Below are 13,647 nucleotides of genomic sequence, written 5' to 3'. Positions count from 1 at the left end.
CTATCGCACTGGAGACATGTTTTGTGCGTGCACACATGGGTTCCCCTCTGCCTCCCCATAGTGCACACTGCTTTTGATTTCCCCCCAACATCAGTTCCCAAAGCATGTCCCTGTTGACAGAGCTACAGGCACATTGAGGGGGTCCCTCTGTGTGATTCCAGTCAAAGAGTCAAAGAAAGCGCTGCAACAGAGAAGAGCAGCAGGTAACAGCACACAGAAATAAAAACCGATCTGGGCGGAAAGCACAGCTCTGACAAGCTGGATGTGATGGCTGGAGTAACTACCCTGATTGGCTGGTTTTTCTGTGGAGGACAGATACTCCCTGCAGCAGATGCCCTGGGCACATCAATTTAACAGTCTGGCAAGTTAGTTTAAACTGGTCACAAAGTGGGTTTGAGTTTGCGTGACATTGGCAACGGCCATTTGCCAGTTCTATTACAGCACAAAACTGGCACCAGCTTCTGCCCCTACAGAAACGTTCCAGAGCTCACACAGGGATGGCCAGAGGCAGCCAGACGTTCAAAAGTGCAAGACACCAGTAACTTCCACTGCTGCTGCCTTTGAAGGCTGCATGTCGCCTCCTGGCTCTCTCATGGTACAGACTCATCCGAGACTTGAAGATAGGTTTACAAACTACCTTTGCTAGTGAAGCTGGCAGCCTTCCTCAGACTCGAGGCTTTTGTTAAACAAATGAACGCAGGTGAAGCCAACAGATGCCCGCGTTGTCCAGGCTCCAGGCTTGCCCTTATTTACTAGGAGGCAGGATGAGGCTGAAATCATATGTGGTTCAGAGACATCTAATGGCTGTATGAGGCAGTGGTGAAGAAGGCAATCCCACCCAAACATTGCCCAGCTGCTCCACACTCTCTTAATTTATCCAATCCCAACCACCCCAGGGAACTTGGCATGTTTCATCACCTCCTGCTTCTGCCCAGGGCATCTCACCTCTTGCGTCTGCCCACCCTCTCTGTATCCACGGAGCTATCATTCACAGAAAATTGACCGTGTTCAGTGACGTTGAACCACCCACTTGCTAAAAATCTGTGATGTGGGAAGATACTCGCAAAACAAGTAGAACTTCTGAGTGCTCACGCAGCGCCGTCGCAGTTAGTCATCTCTGAACCTAGTTTCTCTGTCTCCATGGTCGTCTTTTTAGATAGAAATCTAATTAAGCACAGAGTAATCACACCATCACCAGACTAGGTTTGAATAAGCAAGTACCACTGTAAGTTTCATTGCACAGGTTTCTGCAGCTCAGTACTCCAAAGGAGCAGAGATTAAGCACTATAGAGGTTTTAAGTTTCCTCAGCAGCAAGCCTGCCTATTGGTTTTTTTAGGGATGGTTCTGGCTGATTTTGTTGCAGCTTATGGGTTGGTTGTATTTTTATTTGTAATATGCAATGTTATTATGAAAACTCATACCTACAATTTAGAGAAAACAAAGGGAATGAGGAAGAAGAGAGTACAATGCACAAAACAGCATTGCCTGACATCATTAAGGCTTATTCATAAAATCAAGTCTAGAGACAGAGAAGCAAGCTTCAGAAATAACCACTTCTAATAACGGCTTCTGTTTTAGGACATTTATTCACAAACTTATGTAAAAAAGACCCCAAAACCCCAAACCCCTGAAAAACCCCCAAACCCAACCAGCAGCTCTTCATTCCCCAGAAGGCCCAGCTTCAAAGTCACAAGCCTACTTTTATAACGACATTTACTCGCACTGGCAAATGCTGTAACTCAACACTGGAGCTGGTTCCACCTGGGTCGGCTCCTTGTTGGCTCAGGCCCACAGCGAAGTCAGGAGAACTCAAGACCGTTGCAGACTGGGCCTGCACAGAGCCTTGCAACCTATGGTACAAAGCCCGTTCACACTCACAGTTCTTTTATGTGGGCCGCGCAGCCCATTAAGAAACCTGCAGGAGGAGCCACTAGAAGCAGCCAAACTTCCTACCTTTCAGAACACTTGCTGGAAATTTCCAAGTGCATCGGTTACAATTCTGCTCCTCTTTTGCTAAGCCACTTCTGTTAAGTGATCACTTTGCCTTAATATTTTAAATAAGTGCTTATGAGAACTTTGGTTATAGTTCTTAGCGCAGTTTTTCCAGTTGTTGCTGTAAGAAAAACCACAAATAGCAACAAGCCTGTTAATAGATACCTTTGAGATGAGCAAGAATTAAGCTGACTGAAACACAGTCTACTACATTAATTTGTTTATCGTTTGCATTTCTCTCAGGTCAGACAATGCAGATGTTGTTTTGCTTTACTTCACCAACTTCATTTCCGAAGTCTCAGTTCTGTAAGAGCCATCTTCGCAAAAATGACTAAAGGAGGATGATTTGACTGAACAGTTTTACTTGATAATAGAAACTTTCCTATCAACCTCAGGTTGTATAAACTCTGTGGGGAAAAAACAGATTAATGAAGTCACTTTGCCCTGCCAGGTCCACTTAAGTCACCTACAACGTGAGCAAATACACACACATTCCCCGCTCCAATTTTTCTTTTTTTCTTTGTTTTTTTTTTGGAGGGGGGTAGGGGGACCCCGATAGTAAGAAATTAGCCAAAGTTACTCAAATAAGAACATGTATTCAAATTGAAGTTTTAAACAAAGGATTCTTGCTTGGGCTCTGTGTTCAGACCACTTGCCTTTGCATGGCTCAGTTTGGGTCAGTTTCTGTCCATGTACTCTTCAAGGCGCAAAAGCCACTTATTCCAGTACTGTGAGCACAGATCGGGACCCATGAAATGCGGATGCGCAGGGGAGCCATTCTTATAGGCAATCACAATGAGCCCGCAGCTGATCTACCGAGAGAACAGAAGGCTGTCAGAAATTCAGTGTTAACATGCAACTACAATCAGCAATTCTAGACACTAAACCTCACTGCAAAACATCATCCTTAACATATAAGCACCTTAATTAAGAAATAGGGAACAAAAAGAGCAATAATTTACCATAAAATACTTGGAAACTAACATTCAACTGCTGAGAGTTCAAAGCTCTGACTGACTTCAGTGGAAACTGGAGGACTCAAACTCTGAGTATCAGAGTGACAGGCTCTCTTTAAACCTTGCAGATGCTGGTAGAATTCCCAGTGACTGATGAGGTTTTGCCTAGGGTCATATAACCAGACTGATGCCATTCTCCGGCACTCTCTGAATGGAAATGGTTACTTAGGTGTGTTCTGAGATCTTTCGTACTTGACACGCAGCTCTAATCCAAACCCCAAACAGCTACTGGGGTGAAGAGAAAGCTGTGGGGGACTAATAGCTAATAAGGCTAATAAGGCTAATAGCAGAATTCTAGAATTACTGCCTATATTTCACTCCGTAAGACCATGTCTGCTAAGCGCTTGCTGATCTTTGTAATATTCTAGAAAGTCCTCTGAAGAACCTATGAATTACCCTGCTCTCTTCTGCTTTATATTTTCTCCTTTCAATGCTTTGTACTGAAATAACAATCCTTCAGGCCAAGCAGGCCTGGCTGGAATTGTGTTTGGAGTCTTCAAAAAACATTATTCCACTGTCTTCTGATTAAGTGATTGACAACATACTGCTTTCCTCTGAGGAAACACTGTACAGCTTCCAAACACTCTAAGTAAATAACTTAGTCCCTCATTTGCTAGTGGGATATAGAAGTATACGATGTGAGCAATGTCTTCCCACCCCACTTCCCTGTTTGCATGCTCTTTTGCTTTACTTCTCCTCCTCCCCCTTTCTAGCCTTGACAAAAGCAAAACCGCACAGAACAAAGGACTAGGGGTTGCCCAGACACCAAGTCACTGTGAGTTCAGCTGATCTCCTAAGATGCTGAGCAGCCCTTGGTTCCACTGAGCAGTTCCTTAAAACCACTGAAAATATACTGCTGACAGGCAAAGGCAGCAGGATTAGCAAGAGCAGGGGAGTTATTTCACAGTATGTCAGCTTAACCTGATTTAAGACGGGGCTGCTTTGCTACAGATCCTACCAACAGTTCCATGCTGGACATGGGGTGCTAAAGGCAGTAGGTGGGAAGAGATGAAAATAACATGGGCACTGCTGATTGCCTTGGCAGGTACTTAGCAGGCCTACTGACCTGGAAGTCATAATTGGCATCGTGGTTTATGGCTCCAATATATGCTGCAACCTGTAATGGGTTGTCAAAAGTATTCTTCAGAGACGGCTTTGGTTTCTCAGAAGTTTTCCAGTCGATCACACACAACTGGCCTCTGCATAAAAGAACAAGATAGGACAATGTTTTAAGCTTAAGTTTAGTCATAGAATAGAATCGTAGAATCATTTCGGTTAGAAAAGACCTTTAAGGTCATCAGGTCAAACCGTAAGCCTAACACTGACATGTCCACCACTAAACCATGTCCCTAAGCACCACATCTACACATCTTTTTAAATACCTCCAGGGATGGTGACTCCACCACTTCCCTGGGCAGCCTCTTCCAGTCCTTGACAACTCTTTCCCTTAAGAAATTTTTCCTAATATCCAGTCTAAACCTCCCCTGGAGCAACTTGAGGCCATTTCCTCTCATCCAATCGCTTGTTACTTGGGAGAAGAGACCAACACCCACGTCGCTACAACCTCCTTTCAGATAGCGATAAGGTCTCCCCTCAGCTTCATCTTCTCCAGGCTAAATCACCCCAGTTCCCTCAGCCGCTCCTCATAAGACCTGCTTTCCAGAACCTTCACCAGCTTTGTTGCCCTTCTCTGGACGCGCTCCAGCAATTCAATGTCCTTCTTGTACTGAGGGGCCCAAAACTGAACACAATATTCGAGGTGCGGCTTCTTCAGGACCAAGTACAGGGGCACGATCACTTCCCTACTCCTGCTGGCCACACTATTCCTGATACAAGCCAAGATGCTGTTGGCCTTCTCGGCCTCCTGGGCACACTGCTGGCTCATGTTCAGCCGGCTGTCGACCAGCACCCCCCCAGGTCCTTCTCCACTGGGCAGCTTTCCAGCCACTCTTCCCCAGGCCTGTAGCGTTGCATGGGGTTGTTGTGACCCAAGTGCAGGACCTGGCACTCCATCTTTTTCAATCTCATACAATTGGCCTTGGCCTGCCGATCCAGACTGTCCAGATCCTTCTGCAGAGCTTTCCTACCATCAAGCAGATCAACACTCACACCCAATTTGGTGTCATCTGCAAACTTACATGAGAGTGCACTTGATCCCCTCCTCCAGATCATCAATGAAGTTATTGAACAGGGCTGGCCCCAACACTGAGCCCTGGGGAACACCACTCGTGACCAGCTGCCAACTGGATTTAGCTCCGTTCACCACAACTCTCTGGGCTCAGCCATCCAGCCAGTTTTTTACCAAGCAAAGAGTACACCCGTCCAAGCCATAAGCAGCCAGTTTCTCCAGGAGAATGCTGTGGGAAATGGTGTTAAAGGCTTTATTAAACTCCAGGTAGACAATATCCACGGCCTTTCCCTCATCCACTAGGTGGGTCACCTGGTCACAGGAGGAGATCAAGTTGGTCAGGCAGGACCTGCCTTTCATAAACCCATGCTGGCTGGGCCTGATTACCTGGTTGTCCTGTACGTGCTGTGTAATGGCACTCAAGATGATATGCTCCATTACCTTTCCCAGCACCGAGATCAGGCTGACAGGCCTGTAGTTCTCCGGATCCTCATTCTGGCCCTTCCTGTAGATGGGCATCACACTTGTTAACCTCCAGTCAACTGCCATCTCCCTGGTTAGCCAGGACTGCTGATAAAGGACTGGAAGTGGTTTGGTGAGCACTTCTGCCAGCTCCCTCAGCACCCTTGGGTGGATCCCATTTGGCCTCATTGACCTGCGTGTGTCTAAGTGGGGTAGCAGGTCGCTAATAATTTCCCCCTGGATTATGGGGGCTCCATTCTGTTCCCTGTCTTCCAGCTCAGGGGGCTGGGTATCCAGAGAACAACTGGCCTTACTATTAAAGACTGAGGCAAAGAAGGCATTAAGTACCTCACTATGTTTCCCTTGGCATCCAGTAAAGGATGGAGATTCTCCTTAGCCCTCCTTTTGTTGTGAATGTATTCATAGAAGCATTTTTGTTGTGTTTTACAGCAGCAGCCAGATTAAGTTCTAGTTGGGCTTTGGCCCTTCTAATTTTCTCCCTGCATAACCTCATGACATCCTTGTAGTTCTCCTGAGTTGCCTGCCCCTTCTTCCAAAGGTCATAAACTCTCCCTTCTTTGCCCAAGTTCCAGCCAAAGCTCTCTGTTCAGCCAGGCTGGTCTTACTCCCTGCCTGCTCATCTTTCAGCACATGGGGATGGCCTGCTCCTGTGCCTTTAAGATTTCCTTCTTGAAGTACATCCAGCCTTGCTGGACCCCTTTGCCCCTCAGGACTGCCTCCCAAGGGAGTCTGCCAGCCAGTCTCCTAGACAGGCCAAGATCTGCCCTCCAGAAGTCCAAAGCTGCAGTTCTGCTGATGCCCCTCCTTACTCCTCCAAGAACTGAAAACTCTATCATTTTGTGATCGCTATGTCCAAGACAGCAGACACAGTAAGAAACAATGGATGGGACAGCAAAGAAAGTTGTATCACTCTCAGCCTCTTTCACCCTGGTGTCATATCGCTCATTATTATGTCTAAGCAAGTCTCTTCCACACAGGTAGTTCAGGTCTCAAAAATCAAGACTTACTAATATCTGCTACAGTTCCTGGCAACTGCTGAGGAGCACTTAACCGTGGCCCACTCATACCCTGCTCCAGCAAGGAATTCTCCAAAGAAACAACAGCACTTCTGTCATTGGGTTCACCTCTGAGTTCACCCATTTCACCGCTCTTAGAGATCTGTCTAGCTTCCCCCCAACAGCTCACCAACACTCCTGCTCCAGCATGGGACACAGTTTCCCACATGCCATGGAGCACCATGCAACACTGGCATTATCAGGTTTCTTAGAGAACCAGTACCTCACCGATACTTAGCCACGCAGTCTACCAGGCCCAGATACTGAAGAGTCCCATGCTGAACTGCACTTTCCAGAGCTTTCACTTCGCTGATATCTTTTAAGACATGCTGCACACTTGATAAGTAGCCGGAAACATCAACATCTTCTCTCTGCTCCTTAGTTGCCATCTCTTCAGACATGAATATAGATTCCAAAGCTGCATGAAAGAGCTCTCCTTGGAGGAAAAGATCTAAGAAAAATATAAAAAAAGCCTACATGTTAAGACACTACTCATAATACCCGATGGACTTGTATTCTAAATATTACACAACATAGCTCTTAAAACCAGTTCTATTTTTTTGTACTGAAAGCTTGAGAATGTTCAGAGGAGAAGGGAATAGGACAGAAAAATAAATTATCAACGGTGAAATTAGTATCGCTTATATTAATGCTTATGTTACTTTTTTTGGTCTCACTAATTACTCAGAAACAAAATATGATTTTTAATTTATTGTTTATTCAAAGGCATTTGTGAATTTCTATGAATTAAAAGTAGTATTTTAGCCTGCTTTTCCTCCAGTAGCTGCTTCTGCTGTATTGATTCATTTGAATGGAACTAATCTCTTCCTGAAATGGGTGGGCACAGTTCTAAGAGTAAGGGCTTATCTCAGAAATTATTCCAAGAAAGATAAATTTTAAATAGATACGTAAGGTTTGTTATGCCACCTTATTCACTAACATGCTTAGTAACTCAAAAGCATAATCACAGGATATTCAGTTTTAAAAAGTATAATAATATATGTAAGGAGTGCTTGAGCATTTATTAACCTTGCTACAAGAGGCTACTTATTATCGCACTGGTCCTCACAGATCCCCGTCAGTCCTACAGCTTGGAGGAAGTCCCCTTTGTAGGTCTTATGGAATGAAAACCTCTAAATGCATGCAATTTCATAGAAGAGGCTATATATACTGGATAAACTAAACAGTTACTGAAGAACTTCAACAGAAACAGCAAGACACACAGGTTTTTAAACACTCAGGATGATACGATTTCAGAATGCTTATTTCCATCTCATTACAAAGTAGCTTTGTATCTGCAAACAGGCTCAATAACATCAGCTGGAGAATATCTATCTGTAAATAGATACTAGCAAAGAGAGAAATAAAGGAGAGGCAGACAGGACAGAGCGAAGACTGTCTACAGTCTAATCCTTGATTCCCACACATTTCAGAATCCATTTTAGAGGTCCTAGAACCAAGATCAGAGCTTAGATTCACTGGTAACAGGTGTGCTCATAACATGCTCTCACCCCTTGAAGTGGAAACAACTTAATGGATTTCCAAAACACTTGACTTGTAGGGCCAGATCCTGCTTCTACGCTAGCACATCGCAGCCAGCTACCCAGGCTATTGCTCCTACTTTGCAATCGAGCTGCGGTTACACTTACTTTTAGTATACTCTGCAAAACCATCTTTCCCAAGTTCCAGTATCATTTTCTGCTTCCATCTTTCTAGATAAAAGGCTTGCTGCGGAGAAAGCGTCTGTTGAAGAATACGGGTAACACTGGGCATTTTCGTTTTTTGTAAAGCAATTTTCATGGGGATGTTTGAATCACTGTTTGGAAGGGGAGTTCTCTTGTTGGGGTTTATTAACGGAACCCAGTTCTTGGGAATTTTTGTTTCAGCTTTAACTGGAGGTCTGTGTTTATCTGGTGGCCCATATAACAAATTGTCTTCTTCAAGTATTGTCTGTGGTGTCTGGGCACTGGTTTTGTAAGATGTAACAGAGTAGACCAAGTTCTTGTATTTTTCTTGGTCAACATGTTCGTAACTGTTTACTTTTTTCTTCTTGCTATAAAGACACGTGGAGGTAGCCAGACACATGTATGGGAATTGCTTCTGGCAAAATGGTATTTGAAAAAGCATTTCCAGTTTCCCTGGTTTCCTGGATAGTAGCTGTAGGAATTTCATTCTGACAAGAAGTGTTTGTGAGTAGTTAGAGCTTTCTTTCTTCTGTTAGGAACAGCCTGTAGGTTACCATATTCTCCCCCTGTGGAAAAAGAAACTTGTGATTTCCAGGGTCATAAAACTTTACCATCAACCTATTTTTGCTCTTTGCCAAACAAAGAACTACTATGGTCATAAAGTGTCTTCACACACTTAATGCCACCAAAACTCCTTTAGATACATAATACAATTAAAAAAAAGAACCCATAAGCAATGAAAAGAGGAAATGATCCTGAAAAGCACCAGTGCTGGTCTGCAGAATCTGAAACAGGGCAAACACATGAAGATTTTGCCAGTAGCAAAAGCTGCAGTAGAGGATGCTCTTACAGCAACAGTATCAGAACTATCATGAAGGTAGACACAAAACACTGATCTGCAATAAACACCCCCCAAAAGAAGGAGGGGAGAAACAAAAAAGGGGCTATGCAGAAGAGAATTAAGCAAATCCATTGTTGTGAGGTATTAAAAACATGTAAGTTTATAGTGGATGCCCAACTTCAGGGGACCGTGGGGACAAAGTACCTTTTGGACACCTAGGACAAAGGAGACAGTGGCAGTATATGCATTCTGAAGTTGGAAGACCCAAGACTGGGAAAGTCAAAGAGAAACCAGATGTACTGCAAGTATCTTCAGATTCAAATAAATCTTTTAAAGATCAGAGTAAAATATGAAAGCATTTTTCTAAACTGAGTTTCAAACAGTGTTGTGTCCCAAGACACTTAGGAAGTTTAAAAGCAAAAACAGCATACCAGAATTATTGTTTGCAGCATAGCTTCCAAAACTGCATTGTAACTGCAGCGCTAAGTCCTCAGAAAGTTTATGCACGTGCATAAAATGTAAACACTTAATTAGTGTCATTCAAACCAATGCTAAATACTTGCAGAATTGAGGCTCCATTCTCCTACCAAAAGTTATCTGCTTACCATTACAAAGTTCCCTTCCATCCACTGCAAACAAAGGAAACAGGAACATGCACTGCCAACTAACATCAGCATTTTGTTCCTGAAAATACTTCAGTGTTACTCTCTTCATTCCCCACACTTCTTACACAGTGCATCATATGCTGCCCAAACTGTAGGTGCCACAGAAAACAAAAAGGTAGTGGGAGGAGTTGTTTTGTATGGACAGATCCTGCACTTGTACAGAACTGCAGTGACACCAACATGTGGGCGCAGGCATTTGTCACACAAAACAGTTTGCAAAAACAGGGCTGTATCAGCTGCAGCTGATGAGATCAAGGCATCTTGTAGCAAGAGGCTGAGACCTTGGACTCGGGTTCCATAAATATTGTTCTTCATTCGTGAAGGACAAAACCCTCCATCTGTAGATGTTTAACCAGGAGTAGGCAGATACAATGCATTTTTGTTCAGTGGCTTTATGTTTTCACACTGACTTTGTACAGTTTGGTCGAATAAGAACTGTTCTGTAACCTGATGGCATGTAACCTGATACAAGATTAACCTGTCAAAAGTGAATCTGAACCAGGAAAACACAATTATGTTGGATCAGAACTTTGCATCATGTAGCAGTGGCATTTCTGACCCAGATTTTAAAACTGCTTCATGGTCCATAAGAAAGTAATAGAGTAAAGTAATGAAAGTACCAGCTGGTTAATTCTGCTACTGATTAGTTACAGTCTGATTAGATATAAAGCAAGCTACCTTACAAGGGAAATTTTACCATTTAAAATACTTTGAATGTGTCACTTGCCTTTTTTAATCATTAACATTGAACCAAATTTAAATCTGCTTTCCTTATCCAGCAGAACTGGGCTAGGTGGCGTTGCGCTTGTTTTCTCATTTTCCAGTATTATACAGCAAGATTGGACATGACTCCCACTCTGAGCATCCTCTGACCTTCAGATTCCTGTGAAAACTACTCCCCTGTCTGCACATGAGAAAAGCACAGTCAGGTGTGTTACAAAAGGACAAACCAGACAATTTCAACCACTTTATTGCCAAAAAGGTATGCAAGTTTTGCCAAAATATAGAAAAACTTGCTTTAGACAGGTTACACAGCAACAAGAAATTGGACTGTCTGTTCTGTAACTTAAGTTCTGCTCTGCTTAATTTCTTGGACATTTACAAATTTAAGGAAGTTTTACAAATTTAGGTGAAACAACCAAATTTTATACCTCTCATTTCTTATATGATGTCAAAAAGCTGTTTCTACAGCTTGCTAGGAATTTGTCGCAGCACAGAGGTACTTTTAATGAAGTATACATGTTTCAGTTTTTCAGTTGTTCTTGGGTTTTCAGTCAGTGAATTTTGTATGTCTTTGCTACTACTACCAGTTGTTCTAATAAATTTACTTTCAAGAAGCTCCCCGTGTTTTGTCAGTTGACTATCATAAAGCAGCTCACTTCCGCAAAGCTGCTATACCAGCATTTACAGCAAGTCATTCTTCCCAGAAAGCAATCACATTTTTAATAGATTTTTTGGTGTTGGTTACCTGATAGAATCTGTCCCTTGCTGAAAAAGAAATCATGAACTATATTAGCACATTACAACAGGTGTCAGTTTGCTGCATGAGGTAACAAAAAACCAGTAAAAGCAGCAAAGGGATACGTAAACGTCAGACTTTAATACCATAAGTGAATTGCTTCACCATATTTTATCATCATAAAAAGCAGTGCAGAAAAATTAATCTCGCCTCTCTTGGGATTTATGTCTACATAGAGTTGCTGAAGCTGTGATTTAAAATAAAACAGGAAAAAAAACCCCACTTGTTCCAGTGTAATAGTATCCAAGCTTGTAGTTTATCTGGCTATTGTCTGATGGCCATTAATATGCTTACCCAAGCGTATTAATCAGAACAGAATAAATGCTGGGTCAATGACTGTGTATTTGTTACATTAGCCAAAGCACAAACGAAAAAGTTTATTCTGGCTTTGCGTCAGCTGAAGGAAAGCAAGATGATACCTGATACAGCATAAAGTTTACTTGTAGTAAGCTGCCCCCTCAATATTTACTAAGGAATATATTTATACCAGATCAGTGCTTTGAATCATGGGGCTATTGAAACAGGCAATATTACAAGCCCTAGAGCTTATTTACTATAACAGCGATGCAGTGTTTTGGTAATGTCTAATATGAATTTTAAATTAACAGCCTTTTTTGTTATGGAGTAATATCTGTGGAAACGTTTGTGCACTCTATGAACCGAAACACTGGGAAAGGGAGAGTTTGTCAGCTGCTGTGTTGTTCTACCAAAGAAAAGAGGTTCTAGTATTGCTAAGAAATAAAGAACACTTGTATCTAGCGGAATAAAGAATCATGTGTTTTTCAATAAATCACATTTGCATTTCTGTGCAAATATATTTACAAGAAAGAAATGCAGTTGGAGTGTTCTGGCTCTACTCTTGTTCATAAAGAACAGAATTTAATTGGTATTTCCCTCAGGGAAAGTGTCTCCCTTCTCTCTGAAGCTGTTTGTGTTCAAAGACTGGTAGAATTACTTCAAGTATTGCATGATGAGCCACACTGGAAAAAATGAACACAAATAAAATAACCTGGGGAAGGGGAGAACCAAGAGAACTTCTCTTAAGTTCTCCAAGCTAGTTGACTTTGCAGCTCCAAGAACTGCACTAACACAACTGAGGAAGTTTTTTCCAGAATAGGAATGAGTGGCCTAAGTAAGGGAAACAAAAAGGGTTACTTAAGAGAATATTCACTTCCATAAAAACCTTCCTCCAACTAAGGTTTCAGAGAATAATCAGTATAGCTTTTTCTCCACAGTCACCCATCAAGCAAACAAAACCACTAGTTTACTTCAGAGAGAATAAGAAAGAGCACTACTAAACATAGTTACAGATCTGTTGCCCTGTGCCCCTAATTTGAGGGGAGCAAATCCACTGATGAAGGTGTAATTTTAACTTAATATCACAGGCTTTTCTCTGGGAAGAAGCATTACTATTTGATGTAGAAAGGCAACAGTAACCTATCTTCTTAGTCGGAATGATCGCTTTCATTTTTCTGGTTACAGCTTAATAGTGCAGGGCTTAGAGAGCTGTATCACTTTTAGGACTTTGCACACTTACCCAGTCCCTGCCCCCAACCTCTCTTCCTTGGTTCCTTGCAGTTTGTAAGGTAAATCATTGAATCTATCCAGGTTGAAAATAGATCCCCCTCCTTCGGGAAGTTAAGAGCATAGCGAGAAAAAGGAGATTTAAATTTCACAACCCAGTTTAAAGCACAAGCTCACAGAGCTACACTGGAATACAGGGACAAGCTTCAGCATGGGGAAGGAAATTAGTGGGAAATAGGGTTGTAACACAGTAATTGATTTTGGCAAAGCAACCTGTGAAAGAGTTGGCCTAATAGGGGTGACCAGCAAGCGCCCTCCAGCCGACAGAAAGCCTTTCGTCAGGGGCACCAGGTGCTTGAAAATCCCAGACAGGGCCGGGTAACCTACGCTTGTGCAGGGCTTCGCGCTCGCTCCCTCAGGGATAAATCACTCTCGGCAAGAAGCCCTGCTCGCCGCCGGCCTGCCCCGCTGCCTCGGCGGGAATGCCCGCCCAGCCTGGGGAGCACCCCCGTACGGCCCGCTCGGTTACCGCCCCGGGGGCAGGGGTGGGCGCCGGTTTTCCAGGCGTGCAGTCGGGGTGCAGATGCCCACCGAGACGGCAGCCACCACACCCTCCCAGCCTTCTCACGAACGACGACCCCAGAAAGGAGAACCCGAGTCCACCCTTACCTCAGCGCCGCGCTTCCCGCCACCGCCGCCGCCACCGCCTGTGCGCAGGCGCATCCCGGCCGCCACCGC

At 43.5% G+C, this 13,647-nt stretch overlaps 1 protein-coding gene across 6 annotated transcripts; it reads right to left on the bottom strand.

The window, feature by feature from the left end:
• Positions 1-1,082: 1,082 nt before the first annotated feature.
• On the bottom strand, positions 1,083-13,631 carry MGME1 (mitochondrial genome maintenance exonuclease 1). Of its 6 annotated transcripts, none has more exons than XM_075088594.1 (8): positions 13,579-13,624; positions 12,923-13,013; positions 10,594-10,770; positions 8,325-8,926; positions 6,904-7,126; positions 4,076-4,208; positions 2,650-2,805; positions 1,083-2,114 (listed from the first exon to the last, which is right to left on the bottom strand). In XM_075088594.1, exons 4-7 carry the CDS (start codon positions 8,845-8,847, stop codon positions 2,671-2,673), a joined length of 1,014 nt encoding a protein of 337 aa, XP_074944695.1. In that variant the 5' UTR covers positions 8,848-8,926; positions 10,594-10,770; positions 12,923-13,013; positions 13,579-13,624; the 3' UTR covers positions 1,083-2,114; positions 2,650-2,670. The 6 variants fall into 6 exon arrangements, 4 of the variants coding, with proteins under 4 accessions (XP_074944695.1, XP_074944694.1, XP_074944696.1 ...); XR_012659812.1 differs by lacking the exon at positions 12,923-13,013 and having other exon boundaries at positions 1,578-1,851; positions 1,955-2,114; positions 13,579-13,631; XM_075088593.1 differs by lacking the exon at positions 12,923-13,013 and having other exon boundaries at positions 13,579-13,631.
• Between the last annotated feature and the right edge of the window lie 16 nt (positions 13,632-13,647).

This window comes from Phalacrocorax aristotelis, chromosome 3 (assembly GCF_949628215.1).
Source record: "Phalacrocorax aristotelis chromosome 3, bGulAri2.1, whole genome shotgun sequence".
Lineage (NCBI taxonomy): Eukaryota > Metazoa > Chordata > Aves > Suliformes > Phalacrocoracidae > Phalacrocorax > Phalacrocorax aristotelis.
The sequence above is the reverse complement of the archived record's forward strand: the minus strand, read 5'-3'. Positions and strand labels throughout refer to the sequence as shown.